The 16,054-nt window shown below is 44.5% G+C and overlaps 1 protein-coding gene across 1 annotated transcript in view; it reads left to right on the plus strand.

Moving 5' to 3' along the window:
• Positions 1 to 16,054, plus strand: part of CFAP54 (cilia and flagella associated protein 54) — a 2,285,874-nt gene that overhangs the window by 2,054,941 nt on the left and 214,879 nt on the right. The window contains exon 65 of the mRNA XM_086918163.1: positions 9,234 to 9,413. Within this exon, the coding sequence (XP_086774289.1) occupies positions 9,234 to 9,413 (180 nt within the window). The remainder of the gene's footprint in view (positions 1 to 9,233; positions 9,414 to 16,054) is intronic.

Here is a 16,054-nt window from a genome sequence, read left to right on the forward strand (position 1 = left end):
GTGGCTACAACTGACAGTTGTCGACTTTCCTTCCAAAGTCTCCAATGTTATCTTGGCAGCCTGGCTTACCTCCGCCAATATGGTATACGCCTGCCTCTTTCTGCTTACCTTTCTGATGTACTTCTTTTTATTCTTACCCTTGCTCAGCAGGGTTCTGCTTTGGGTACTGTAGAGGGTTACCTTTCTGCTCTGTCTGCATTTTTGTGGCTGCCTGACCAACCCTCTTTTTTAGGTTTCTTACAGGTCTTGAAGGATGTTTCCACCTTCTCCTTTCATTATGCCTCAGTGGGATCTTAATATAGTTCTCACCTGCTTAATGTGTGCCCCTTTTGAGCCTCTCCATAATTGTCCCTCTGGCTGCTCACCATCTAAACAGACTTCTTGTGGCAATAACATCTGACTGGAGGGTGAGTAAGCTGCAGGCTTAATCATCCAAGCCTCCATGCTGTCTGTATTTCCAGTTAACTGGTGCTTTGCACTAAGGCCTCTTACTTGCCAAAATTGATAACACTATTCCATGTGTGCCAAGCTGTTACCTTGTGTGCTTTCTACGCTCCTCCACATCCCTCAAAAGAAGAGCAGCGGCTTCACTGCCTGTACCCAAAAAGAGTGTTGTTCTACCTTGACCACACACGAGTTCCAGGTGAAGAACCAACTTTTCGTGGGGTATGTTGGAGCAACGAAGGGTTGGGTGATGCAGAAATGAACCATTTCGCACTGTGTCTCTCTCTGTATTACAATCTGCTACACATTGGCCATGAGGCAGCCCCCTGATGGCTTAAGGGCTCATTCCACCAGGGCCAAAGCTTCAACCACTGTGTTGGCACGTGGAGTCCCAGTCCTGGACATGTGCCAGGCAGCAACGTGGACATGAACTACACACGTTCACCAAACATTACTGCCTGGACAGTCAGGTCTACAGGGACGGTCATTTTGCCCATTAGGTCCTTCAGGACTTTTTTGTTTAGAATTTGTCCGCAGCGAACCACTGGGGATGGTAGTGCTTGGGTATCTATTCAAAGGTGAGAAATCTGCGGCTAGATGTCTCTATCAGATGAACAAGTTACTTACCCTTGGTAATGCATTATCTGGTAGAAACAACATCTAGCTGCATATTTCTTACCAACTCACCCAGACTCTGCGCTCTGCGGACAAGTTCTAGAGTCAGGGCTGGTCCCTTTCAGGGCCCTAGTTTGGACGCACCAGGTCAGTGCACTTAATGGCTTTGCACTTCTGGCATGGAATGTTGTGAAAAGTAACTGACGTCAGCGCACCAAGATGGCACCGATATAGGTGACACAGACGTCACTTATGGCACAGACGCCACCAACAACTCTCTGTATAGCTGGTTGACACCACCTACTGGCGTGTAGGGGTAATGCTCATTCAAAAATCTTCCAGAGCTAGTCTGACGCCTGGAAAATTCAAAGGTTATGAATCTACGGCAAGATATTGTCTCTACCAGATAAAGCGTTACTGAAGGTAGTTAACGTGTTCAACAGGAGGATTATCATCAATGATCTGTGGTCACAACATTTTCTCCAGAACCCACTTTGTGACGTATATATATAAAGATTGAGAATTTGATTAGTCCCTGGTTGTTTGCAATATTAATGAGTTGCCATTGGATGGGTGGGCTGTCTTTAACTCCATGGAATTTCATGCAAAGTTTGAGAGGGCTTTAAGTTTTCTCCTGCGGCAAACCCTCTACTGTTCTGCCAGTGTCCGTTCTCTATTGCTGTCTTTGTGCCCCTGCCTCAACCTCATCCTCCACTCTGCAGCGCATAATGTGGTCTCCATTGATACCAAACACCTGCCAGCTGCCATATTTTTCCTCACACTGGCTTGGTCGTGTTTTAGCTGTACCAGTGTTGGTTAAATTGCTTTACACGCATTGGCAAAGCCAAATCATTCTAAAATAGCTGTTGTGCCTGTGTGCACATATATAGCAGCCATACAGCAATGGAGTTTCAAGAGTAAGGCAGCATAGCAACAAAAGATAGTAACAAACGAAGGAATGACTTAGTGACCCCTTTACATAGGAAAATAGGGCAGCTATTTTAGAAGAGTAAAGCCAAGATCATTCACTAGTGATAAGTCTGTGTATGTCATCAAAACTTTAATCTTACTCATGAATTGTTAAATGAATATGAATAATATGTAATTGAAATATAAAATCATCTACTATCCACAAAGAGATGGCTCTTTAACCCAGATTTGTAATCGTACATTGAAAATATTTGTCTATGGGAAACGTGGTTACTCCGTTTGACAGAAAATGCAGCACCACCTTCTGCTCTGGCACTGCCCTCGTTACAGTAGTTTTGCTAGCGTTTCGTTCAGGATGATGGTGTTAAAACTTCACTCTTTCTGTGAGAGACCCCCTCTGCTCTACTTTACCCAATATGGAAATGGGTGAAACAGGGATGTCATGAAAGCTGCAGGGCAAGACGGCCGGAAAAAACTCAGTCACTTATGTTTCTCGTTCATCGCCTCGCCTGTCTGTTCTGGAAGCCATGGATGAACTTCCACATCTGGAATACCATGCACGAGGCTGCAGCTGGACTTCTTGGGACTGATGGAGAGAGTGGTTGCAAGTGCGCTTGATGCCCACTGAAAACTGCAAATGGCTGGCAGATATACAGTCTGAGCTGGTAGTGGATGTGAAGGTTTCTCTCCGCCCCGGACTCGTGGGCAATCCTTATGTTCTGGGAATAGAAAGCTAAAATTGTCTTTACCTACAGCCTTTCACTCACCAATCCCCTCACTTGTCTCTCCATGCGAGACCCTATTAAAAGTGTATGTGTTCTACTGTAAATAATATATGGAAAATACAGTAGGTTTTGCCCTTGCTACCAGGCACTGACCTATTGGCTTTAGCAGTGTTTTTTGCCCATGATGCAAGTGTGCATTGGTGTGCATGTGTGGCGGCCATGCAAAAATGGCATCCAGCCATCCAAAGCAAAAAATATATATTCGCTAGAAGAGACCTTTGCTGGGGGCTAATCTGTGTATGACCGGACTTCACGTACCAGGAGCCCCAGGACCGTCGCCACCTGTGCCTCATCTGCCCCTACCACAGCTGCTACTATACTTCTCGCTGCACCCGCTGTGCGGGTACCGCTTCGCTGGAAGAGACCTTTGCTGGGGGCTAATCTGTGTGTTACCGGATTCCACGTACCAGGATCCCCAGGACCGACGCCACCTGTGGCTTAACTGCCCCTCCCCCAGCCGCTACTTTACTTCTTGCGGCACCCGCTGTGCGGGACGCGCGCCCGGCAAAGCCTGGGCCAAGGGCGGGCCCGTCTGTGCCCGTCAGGGGCCGACAGAGGCTGGGCCGGGCCACCCCCCTGAAATTCAGACCAAGAAAGAAGTTGGCGGCACAAGGTTAAGTGAGAATTATCCAAATATATATCAGTGTTTGTTTACCACCTAGAAGCAAACATTTGGATTACCTTGTGACATTAATATGGCGAACAAACGCAAGGGGGTAGCCGGGACATTAGATGATTTCATTATTAGGGCTGAGTCCTTACTCATGCACGAAATTGAACTGACAGAGCGTCATTGGACCCTGCTACACTACACTTTCGTTTATCGTTAGGACGCCAGATCATTGACGATGCAGCACATGTAACTCCCCACAAATGAATCCCAACTGAAGCCCACATTGTTTCTCCATATTTATCGCCACTATGTCTTGAAGTTCCAGACTCAGCAGTCCCAGAAGCATCAGGCATCAATACTAAAGCACAGACAGCCGGCCCCAAAAAGAATGACAAAGCAAAACCACAATCTGTAAAAAGAAAGAGGGTCGCAGGGGTTATAAAGTCCAAAAAATCCAAAGGCTGCCCATCATTTAGCAATGCATTAGACGCGATGCCACTCTTATTGCCATAGTGGGCACACAGACTGATGTTACCAGCAACTATATCAGCCACGATACCATCATAGGAATTGAGGATGATGTTGTTCCCTCTCCTGCCCTGAAGTCGATTGAAGTTGCTTTAATGGACATTGGACATTAAGAATGTAATTGATACAAAATGTAACCTATTGTGGGGGAAAATTGAATCTTTAACCTCTCAATTATCTAACTTCATAACCAGTAATAACAAATCTGTACAAAATATAGTTAAGGATGGTATGCCCATACCGCACATGAGTAATACATCTGGTCCTCCGTCACATCTTGGCTCTGCCCCTAATACAGATAGCATCTCTGCTACTTCACTTATAGATTACAGTAGTAGGAATGTATCTAATGGCCCAAACACCCATAGGGACTATAGGGACAACAGGCCGAGTCATGAGGTTGCTCCAGGGAACACTGTACAGGTACCAGGAAGATGCTTAGCACCTAAAACCTTGAGCTTCCCCGTTAATGACACTGGTACTAGCAGGGGTTGTCCTAGTGGTACTTCAAGCATCTCTGTTAGACCAAATACTGACGCGCTAAGTTTACCGTGCCTCCTGTCTCTATCAGCTAGTGCTGGCTGGGGTGCCCGAACTAGTTGGGAACCAAAGGGAATCTTGGGCAGACCTCCGTAATAAGTCTGTAGATTGGCTCTGTAAACATAAGAGGTTCTCCTCCTCAAACATGAGCGATATCCTCATTGCTAGAAGAGTAGGATGGGTTGGCCACTCAGGGAAAAAGATGAACTGTGACTGTGTTGTCCTCAACTTTCGCAGACCGCAGATGGTCAGCCCATTATTGAGTAGTTTTGAACAGTCCCCATTAGCTAACACCAACATTAGTGCGCTCCCATTGGGCTATTTTTATAAGCCATCCTCTGAACGCCCAAGGGAGGCTGACACTTTACCTTTTTCATCTAATAGATTTTCTGCTTTATCTAGCCTAGACACACAGGACTAACAATCACCTCTGATGGTTCCCCAGTCGCCACCCCAACACAATCAAGTAGACCCCGAAGTGTTTATTGCAACCACTAACACTCATGATGAGGCATTGCCCACAATTAGAGGTAATGGCGGAGTAAATCTGAATATTCTTGGTTGGAATGTCGTCGGGTTACAGTCCAAACTTAAAGATCAAGAGTGGCTATGTCTGGTTAGAGAGCATGATATAGTAATGTTCCAGGAGACCTGGGGAGCCCATGATCTGCACATTGAGGGGTTTCATTGTTTTAATTTGGCTGCATCTCATGGTAATCTGGGCCGCCCTTCGGGGGGCCTTTTTATGGGCTTAATGTGGCAACTGGGGGAAGAATTAAAATACTTCCAGCCAACAGTTGCAATATTCATGCTCTAATGTTCAAGAGAAAAGTTTCTTTTATTTGGTAAATTTTTATAATAACGATTTTCTTTCTATACCCAATAAGAATTTTATTGAGCTGTTTGATTTTATTTCAAATGTAGATTATCAGCAAGACCCGGGCAATATTATGGGGATTTTAATGCAAAACTTAGAGACGTACAGTTGGGAGTAGAGCAACCTAATTTATCTCCCTCACTGCGTAGGGGCGTTGAGCTGTCAGTATTTCTAAGGTCCCATAATTTAGTTAATGTTATGGCTCAGATGGGCACATCAAACACGGCTGTCAACCATCATCCGACATTTAGAGGTAGTGGCCATAGATCAATCATAGATTTTGTTTTTATTTCCATTCTGCTTGTGGATTATTTAGCCTTAGCAGAGGTAATTGCCACTGCTCAGGGGGATCATAACCCCATCAAAATAGCACTGAGCTTGGCAGAACGACCATTGTTTGTGTCTGATTGTGGGGCAAGACTTAACGTTACCAACAGACAATTTAAGACTAGCATGGAGGGGCATTAACTGTGAGGATTTGTTTAAAGTAATAACTAATGAGAACTTACCCCTTAATAATTCCTGTCTGTCACCTGAATCCCCGCACCCAGATATAATTCCAAATTTTTCTGAACTTTGCTTGGCTATTAAAACGTATCTGTCGAAGCCTGCATCATTGGATACACAGGGTTCTAGATGGTTTCACAACGAACGTTCATTGGCCAACAGGAACTGGCTCAAGGTATTGCAGGCTGTACCCAGGTGTGCATCGGAAGTGAAATTAGCTAGGAAGGAATACAACAGGGTTGTTAATAAGCGGAAGGGAGCACTCCTTAGGGACCAATGGGAAATCCTATCTCATGCTGCAACTGACAAAAATGGTAAATTATGTTGGTCCTTTGTAGGGGTTTTCGATCCGCGGGCCAGTCATTAACACCTATTAGTTGTACTATATCCTGAGAATCCTGAGAATTCCATTTTTCTAATATTTATGCCTTTCCCTCTTCGGATACTGATCAGTTTGAATATGGCCCTCCTTTTGGTACATATATAACACTCCCCGAAGTAGAAGAAGCTATTCATCAAAGTGCCGGGAACAAGGCTCCTGGCCCTGATGGGCAACCAATAGATTTTATTAAATGGAAGCCGGAATTCTGGGTACCACTTCTTCTAAATGTTTTTAATAATCTCACATTTGCAGCCATGGCCGGTAGTAGGTGTAACTGCAGGGCGGTGCATAGGGAGGGGGAGGGGCAGGGTGGGGAGTTGTAATGTATAGATTACGGACTATAACAGGTAAGTAAACTTATAAATAAATAAAACGAATTTCGTTGTGTGCACTGCATCACCAAATGCGATGCAGTGCACACAACAAAATTCGTTTTATTTATTGATATGTTTACTTACCTGTTATAGTCCGTAATCCATACATTACAACCCCCAACCCTGCCCCTCCCCCTCCCTACTTCACCGCCCTGCAGTTACACTTACTACTGGCCGTGGCTGCACATATGCCTTGCCACCTGCCACTTGGGCAAAAAGCATTATGGTCCCGATATTCAAGAAGTGGGATCGGTCGCAGCCTAGTAATTATAGGCCTATATCATTGATCGATAATACCCTTAAAATACTAGGCAGAATTTTGTATAACAAGATACTGGAATGGACGGAAGAATGTAGCATTTTGGAGTCCTGTCAGTTTGGCTTCCGATGTAAGGTTGGCACCACTGAGCAATGTCTTAATCTCAGCCTTGTATTGGGGAAATATAATATAGCCAGGAAGTCCCCACTTTACCGTACCAATTTGTCCTCAGCTTTTGACCTTGTCAATAGGTCAAAGCTGTGGGCAATCCTTCTGGCCTATGGCCTGGATGAGCCTTTGGTCCATTTCCTGGCACATATTCACAAAGATCTTCAGGCACAAGTGAGGATTGGTAGAGGTGGGGAGGTATCAGGACCTGTTAAGGTTGGAAGGGGGTCAGGCAAGGTTGAGTCTTGGCCCCCCTCCTCTTTATTATTTATATTAATGGCCTTAATCACATTTTAACATCCATGTCCCAGGATGTCCCAATGATCAACGGGAAACCTCTTCCCGTGCTGCTATACGCAGACGATGCGGTTCTAATATGTCGCACCCCAAACTCCTTGCATGGCCTGACACAGTCCTTTGTTGAATATATGGACAGTCTGGATTAAGAGTCAATTTTAATAAATCATTCTTAATGTCCTGTGGTCCCAGGAAATGCCACCTCAGTTATATCACCGTAGGCAATCAAAAACTGACAAGCACTTATAAATTTCCTTATCTTGGGGTGGTCTTTGCTGCGAACGGCTCCTGGACTGAGCATCGTACTCACTCCAGGAGCAAGTTCTCAAAGACCATTAACTCAATGTTAAGTGTTCCAAGTCCAAAGAACTCAGGTGCAATCCTAGCGCTTTGAAAAAAATTTAAATCCCAATGCGTCCCTGTGGCTACTTACCGAGCAGAGATTTGGGGTACTGCAAATAGCTCCTGCATCCAGCGAGAAGAGAATAGATTTTGCAGAAGATTGTTGGGAATCCCAATCTCCACCCGCAATACATCTGCCACAGGGAGTTGAATTTAAATTATATAACTGATTTTATTTGTGCCCACCCAGCACTCTTTTGGCTATCGGTTTGGAAGAATGAGGCAGCCACTCTAACTAAAGATATTATCAAAGACTGCATGAAGTGTGACAAAGGGATGGATATCCCCTGGCTCTCTGGAGTTCACCAGAGCCTATGCAGTGTCAATAAAGGCAGCATCTTTACAAACCTTAGTGAGACAAAAACCTTAGACAAGAAAGAACTAAGAGGTGCCCTCTACTGACTGTATAATCAAGATAGGCTGGTGCTAGAATCGAAGAAATCATTCGTTTTTAATTATATGTCCTGTGAGCGGTGTTGTCTCCCCTTACCAGATTATTTATTGTTACCAATGAGTAACTGGGATAGGAGCCTCTTATTCCGTCTCACAGCAGGGACAATTAAATTTATACTATCTTTTCCTTTTGGCCATAACCCGCAACTCGCTTTGCTACTGTGCCCATGCGACGAGATAACAAGTGGCCAATCTATTATTCATTTTTTGTTTTTCTGTAAATATTATGTACAATACAGTAAGGGGTTTCTCCAGCCATTTTTTTAAAAAAGAGCAGGCCGGCTAGTTTGGACTCTGCCTACTCGAGTATGTTGTCTTTGAGCAATGAAGAGCTCGTTTTTCACACCAGCACTTTTCTGGGGGTTGCCATCCGGGCACATAAGTCAATGCAAGCACCATAAGTACTGAAAGAACATATTTTATAATTGCTGCTAATGGTTTTTATTGTCTTTTTCCTCCCTTAATGAAATGGATGGGACAAAGTGACTGCTGCTAATTGATCTATTGTTTTTAGCCTTGATTGTATTATACTGTGTTTTTATAAATTGTCATTTATTTGTTTGTATTGTTACTTTTCTCTTGTTACTAATATTGCTATTGCGTTTTTATAGATATGATGTATATCCGAATAAAGTTATAAACTGACCTGAAATATTGACAAAGCTAGTCTGTTCGCTACCTGTAAGGACCTTTTGTCTTTATTAATACTTGTTCAATTCTGAGAGCAAAATTTATTGTAAAGCAGTCAGTAGAATATATGTGAGCCTAGGGGAAAATGGGCATCAATCATATTAAAATTCCTTCTTAGTCTCATAATCATGGATTCATAAAAAGCAATCTATGGATGTCCATGTCATTTCACATCTCACAGTTTTTGGCCTATCTTAAAAAGAGTAAAAGGGCCTAGCTACAGTAAAGATCCCCAAAAAAAAAAACAATGTTGCTTCTCCTTTATATTTAATTGCAAGACTTGCATTTGCTAGTGACTACTATATTGCACTGTACAATTTATAATAAATATAAAAACAAACACTAATATACTTAACCTTACGATTACAGGTGAATGGCAGACAAAATGAAAAAGAGAAAAAGGTATTAAAAATGAAGCTATCGTCCTCTAAAACTTCAAAAGCAAATGTCAATGAACAGGGTAGCATGGCCAACAGCTCCTCTGATAAGGAACTTTGTTTTCAGTGGTACCGTCCAGCTTTTGAAAAATCTGAAGATGGAGAACGGAAGGTATAATGAAGTAGGATATTTGTCTAGCCGCCTTAATTTGAATGATTTCTTCACTTTGAATGTTTTCTTTCGGTTTACAGTTACATGTTTACATTATCTACTTCAACACACAGAAGGTAATTAGTTAATAACGTAGTCAAAAGAACTGATCACAACACTTCAGAAATTTCGATAAAACCATTCGACGTCTTTCTTACAGGACTCTGTTGTAGGGAGAAGATGTGATATAGTGGCAACTCAGCCTTCATTGGAACCAGTTGGCCTGGGTTTGAATGATGTGATATTGAGGAAATTGTTTACTCTCCCCCTGCCTATGGGGTAATGTGGGAGATTGCCAAAGGTGGAGGGGGAGGGTGTTCCAGTTTTTAGCTGCGAGGTAGGAAAAGGACTTTCCTCCCATTCTAGTCTTGCTGATAAGGGTACGGTTACCAGTGAGAGCTGGGCTGATCGGAGGTGTCTTTTGGGTGCGTGTAAGGAAAGACAGCTGTTCAGGTATGCAGCATTCAACCCTTCTTGGAAGTTGTGTCTGTTGTTGTTGAGTTCATTGGTGAGGGAGAGGATCAGCAGGGTGTTGTCGGTGTATGAGACAAATTTGAGCCTGTGGTTCCGGATGATGGTTGCGCGGGGGCCTTGCAGACGTTCAAGAGGGTGGGCTGATGGTGGAGCCCTGGGGCACTCCACAGTTGGTCTCTGTTGGTTCTGAGAGGTAGGGAGGAATCTTGACTTGCTGAGTTCTGTTGGTGAGGAAGGAGCGGATCCAGTAGAGGGCCTTACCGCGGATGCCGGCGTCATGGACTCTGGTGGCTAGGGTGCAGTGGGAGACAGTGTTGAGATGGCCCTACCACCACCTATTAAATTGGGCCCTAAATATGAAGAATGCAATTCAAAGTCATTGTAATTGAAAGAAGAGATTTCCCACTTTCTGACAGAGATTTCTAATTGCAGACTCTTCATTGTTGGAATATTCCTGTGGCATCAGACTTGATCTGGAAACTCTCAAATAGTACTTCTACACGCTGGTAGGTGGCGTCATCCAGCTCCGCGTAGATACAGTCCTACTCCACAAATGTCGTGCAGGGCCCATGTAGGCACAAATCATATGTGCTGGTTTCAGTTCCTTTCTTTCCACACTAGCAGACAGGTATTCAGAGCTGCTTTGTCTCTTCAGAGACTTCTTACTGCTCAAACAATTGCTAAATCTAGTGTGCAAGGGATATGTCACCTTTCAAAATGACAACATTCAAAACCTGTTAGGACTGTTGCAAGCAAATGCTTGTAACAGATCATTGCCGGGTTTGATTGTGAGCCACAGCTCGAAGGCCTGCAGTGACTGCACATCGATGAATCCAAAGGCCATATAGGACAGCAAGGAGAAGCTCTACATCACCAAACATGAGAAGGCTTAATGTCCAAGAGTCAATCTTGGTCCTGTTCCCAGTCTAAAAGCCACAGGAGTTTGTCCGGAGGTCGATCGTATTTGCACTCCAAATCATCAGGTAAGTCAAAGAAGAAGCACAAAAAATCAAAACAGACTTGCCCCCTTCCCTCCACTTTCAAAGTCCTGAGAATGCGTGCGGCTCATGCCATACCTCGATCTCGCTCCGGAAGTCGGTTGTTGGAAGCTATCTCCCTCAGTTTGTCCCTGCACAACACGAGTTTCTGCGGCCATCTGTGACACAGACGTAGTTTCAAGAAGTCTGCGAGGCTTTACTCCAATTTTTGAGATCCCTTCTGACTCTCTCTGGTGCGCCTTTGAGCCCCATGGTACTACAAGGCTCTGCTTTTAAGTTACTGCCAGTGGGTTCAGACCCTCAGACACGTCATCCGGTGGCCCCTCGCCCCCATACTGACCCTGTTTCTGGTCCCACAACCTGTGCCGTTCCCAGGAACGTTAATGCTAACTCCATCGATGCTGGATAAGGAGATGCCCATTGTGATATCTAACTCGGATTTAGCACCAGTACGACCTTGACTGCATTCAGATTTGATTGAACCACAACCTGCACTTGACCTCCTACCTCCACAAGGACGTTCCCACACACTTCCTTCCTTGTTTAGCACAGATTCTCACAATGATTACGATGCAGGTGAGATAATTGGTCAACTCTATCATGAGGGGAACTGATCCGATGACCTGTTCTAGACACGAGTGGCCTCAGTACTTTCCCTGATTCTGGTCTTCCCACTCCCCCACATCCTGCAACTAAAGAGAGTGTTTCTTTCTTGGTGGTCATCTGGTGGGCAGATAAAGCTCTTGACCTCCAGCTCCCCACCATAGAGGTCACCACCAGCATCTTGACCATAGCTCTTTTTAGCTGAGGAAAACTACTAAGTCCCTACTAACTTTTGACGAGACACTCGCTGATATGAAGCTAGGGGTGTGGCTAAACTTGCTCTGGCCTGCCAGTAAACTGCCAAATTGCTTGATACCAACGACCTGCCTCCAAAGATCTTGCATTTTCTTCTCAGCACCTCTCTCTTGGGAGCTCAGAGGTGAAGGCCTCTACTGGCTCGACTAATCCGAACAGTTTCTCAAATACTCCCCCATATTGAGAGTCCAAAAGGGTAGAAACCTTTGGGAAGAGTGTATTTTCTTACACCAGTTTGTCCCTCAGGTTCATCATTGCTAGTTGCCTGCTAGGCTGCTATTCACATGCTCTTTGGTGGTTCAAGTCCTCCCTGGTGTCCTGAAGGAGCTCTAACCTGTCCTCATCCAAGCTATTCAAGGCAGTTGAGATGCGTCCAAATTTATGATTCGTAGTGACATAGACACCACCAATTCTTTCAGACAAGCCATTGGCAGCAGTGTCGCCATGCCTGGCTGTGGCCAATGAGCTTTTCAGGCAATGCCCAGTCATAAATTAAATCAAACAGGATTTGAAAAGCACTGCTTATCACCCCAGCGGTTATCCAGGTGCTGGGGGGATGCTACTGCTGAGAAGTATTAGTCAAAGAGCCAGGTCTTCAGGTCGTTGTTGAACTCCTGCAGGGTGGGGAAGTGCTGAGAGGGAGGGGGAGGCTGTTTCAGGATGTGTCTGCCAGGTGAAAGAAGGCACGGCCTCCCCTCCTGTTTCTGTGAATGAGGGGGAGTGTGGGTTTAGAAGAGGGATGAGGAACAGAGATTGCGGGTTTGTTGATGGAAGTTCACCCTGTGGTTGAGATAGGCTGGGCCCTGGTTGTGAAGACCTTTGTAGGTGTATGTGAGTAGTTTGCTGATGGGAGATGGTGTACAGCTTTGAGGTAGGGGGCTGTGTGGTTCGGCCTCAGCTGATCGAGGATGAGTCGGGCTACTGAGCTCTGGATGGTCAGTAGTCTGTTTAGTAGTTGAGAGGTGATTTCCACATAGAAGGAGTTTGCGTAGTCCAGGCGGCTGATGATGAGGGCCTGGGTGATGGTGCGTTTTATGTTGAGCGGGGAGCCTTTTGCAGATTTCCCTGAGCAGGGCTAGGGTGGGAAAGCAGGAGGATGAGACTGTGTTGATATGTTTCCTCATCGAGAGCTTGCTGTTAAGTATTAGTCCAAGGCTTTTTGCATGCTTTGCTGGTTGGGTGTGGGGCTGGGCTCTGTTGGCCACCAGGAGTCGTCCCACTGGGAGTAGTTGCTCCAGAAGATTAGTATTTCTGTTTTGTCTCTGTTGAATTTGAGGATTCTACTTGGTATCCTGCTAGCAACACTGGTCATGCATCTGTTGCATTTGGTGTTAGTCTGGTCTGAGGCGAGTGAGAGGATGAGCTGAGTGTCGTCCATGTAGGAGATTACCTGCATGTTGTGGAATCTGACCAGGGTGGCCAGAAGTCCCATGTAAGTGTTGAAGAGGGACGGGCTTAAAGAGGATCCGTGTGAGATGCCACAGATGATGGGGCATATTTGCAAGCCCCTTTCGGTGCGTCACTTTTGTGATGCACCGGCGGCATATTTTGCTGCCCCATATTTACAAGGACACATAAAGTAACTCTGCGTGGCTTTTCGTGTCCTTGTAAAAATGTCTCCTTTAACACAGCACTTTTCATGAAAGGGGCATGCCATGGGTGTTGCTGTGGGTGTTCCCACGCAACACCAATAGCTTCTGCCGTATTCCCAGATCTACAACCTTTTGTTAACCTGGAAATGTGCCAGAATGCTAGGCCTCCCCAGGGGAGGTGTAGGGAGGCGCCACAAGGAGAAATGTTTTCATTTCGTCTCATGGTTTCCTATTTTTATGCGTGCGGTTTGTGCAGCACTCATAGAAAGAGGAAAACACCTCTTGTGATTGTTTTTGTGCAAGAAGGTGTCAAATGAATTGTGAATTGTTTTTGGAGGTGTCTGCGTGGGCCTGTCCTTCTATTCGTGGAGAATTAAACTGCTTGCTTCAACCAGAATAAGATATTATAAACATTCACTATAGGATTGGCACATTTCCATCCACGCCTAGCTAGAGCAGGACGAAGTATTTGCCCATTTCTACACCAAAGACTTTAAGCATAGGATTAGCATAGTGCCATCCACGCTGAGCTGTAAAAATTACTAAGGCTTTTACCACTCCTGGCACAGTATTATAGTTTTGGATTGATAAAATTCCATCCAGCCCAACCTGGAATACATAAAAGCAACCCCTGACACGTATTTCACCATCATTGTAGCTCGTCAGAGAGGTTTAGCTTTGTCCAGACACAAGGAAGAACTCAGTATAAGTCAAAACAATACCCTTACAAGCATAGAGTGCTGCATAAATGATGCAAAAAAAGAGGCAGGGAACTCTGGGTAGTTCCCAAGTTTAGGTGGAGAGCAGCTCCTGTATGGAGCTCCCTATAACACCAGTGACACTTTGAATTTGCCCACCTAAAATGCCTGCTTTTCTATCAAAGTTTTTAAGCATAGGATTAGCATATTGCCATGCACGCTGAGATAGAAAGGGCCATAGGGCCTTAATATGAATCTGGCGGTCCACAGACCACCAGACACACGGTGACGATCTCCCGACTGCGCTATTACGACTAGGGCAGTCGGGTCGCCCTGGGACCACCACAACCACCATTCCCTGGTGGTTGCCAGCGGTCCTGATGCCGCAATATGATTGAATGAGCCGCTGCGGCCCTGTCAAGCAATTATGAGTTTCCTTGCTGCCACACTTTTGAAGGCAGTGTGACTGCCCTGACAAGTGTGGCGGTGAGGAAATAAAGGGGGCCCTACAGGGTCCCCTGGTGCTTCAACCCAGTACCTGCACAGCATGGATTGCAGCAGCCATACAGGTACTGCCTGTGATGTTACCATTGTGGTGCCCTGGGAAGGCCAAAGAACAGCCTGCCAGACCAAGAGAAAACTCCTGATCTGGTGGGCGGTTCCTACACAGGCTGGGAGTGCGGTCCTGCTCTTGCAAATACAAACTCATGATAAGGCCCTTAGTCTTTTGCCATTTCTACAGCAAAGTCTTTAAGCATGGGATTAGCACAGTGACATCCATGCTGAGCTGTAAAATGACAAAAGCCTTTTCCCACATCAGACATAGTATTACAGCTTTGGATTGGTAAAATGCCATCCAAGCCAACCTGGAATGATTAAAAGCAACCCATGACACGTTTCACTATCATTATAGCTCTATATAATCACTCAAAAAAAAACAAAGGTCGAAGTAACATTATAGTTAGGTGTAATAAAAATATCTGTTAGGTGAATATGTCAGTGACAACATTAATGGTTTAACAAAAAGAAAAACAGAAATTCATAAGTTAAAGGTAGCAGAGCAAGTTATTACTTGCGCCTCCACCATACACTGCTTATGATCTCACATATTACATCACTCATGACATGTTCTATGCATCATTGAGGAACAAAACATTTTGGTAAACGATATTTTTAACACAAAATTCATGTCACACAATATTTCAGTTCACAATATTTTGTCATAGAATCCCTGTGTTGTTACATCATGCTTTTGAATACATTGTTTGTAGCAGAACTTTGGCCCAGATTTAGAGTTTTGTGGACTGATTACTCTGTCACACTTGTGACGGATATCCCATCCACCATGTTAGAAGTTCCATAGGATATCATAGAATTGTAATACGGCGGACGGGATATTCGTCCGTCCGCGAAATCTAAATTTGGCCCTTAATTTATTGTACTATTTTTTGTCTTTGAGTTTTTTTTGATGCTATAAATACTTATTGCCAAATTTTGTGATTACCTAATAGTGTCATGGAATATTTCAGGACATTGACATTTTGCGTAATATGATATCCATGATATAATAATTTGAGTAATTATTCTTTATCAATACAGTTTTGTCCCTTCAGTTGAACAGCTACCTACTGTCCTCCCCTCTTTTATGGTTAATCCTAGTATCTCAAACTACAAGAGAACATGCTGTGGAGGTACTAAGATTAGCATTTGTGAGAGGTGCCAGTTATTCCATGACAACCATTAAATTATGTGATGTAGGTGGTAATGGGAAGAAGGACTAAATATCGTTGGCACCATTTGCATTACTCTATAAAAGAGCTTTGAGAAGCCTCCGGGAGGGATGTATGAAGAAAAAGAATGTCCAATGGGGGATAATGCTGTCAGTTTTGTTTTTCTATGAGAAGACAGTTTCCCCAATGTCACTTGAGGCCAAAAGAGCCCATATCTGGGCACTGTGGGTTATATAAAAAATCAATATTCGT

The sequence above is a fragment of the Lissotriton vulgaris genome, chromosome 1_1 (genome assembly GCF_964263255.1).
Source record: "Lissotriton vulgaris chromosome 1_1, aLisVul1.2, whole genome shotgun sequence".
Classification (NCBI taxonomy): domain Eukaryota; kingdom Metazoa; phylum Chordata; class Amphibia; order Caudata; family Salamandridae; genus Lissotriton; species Lissotriton vulgaris.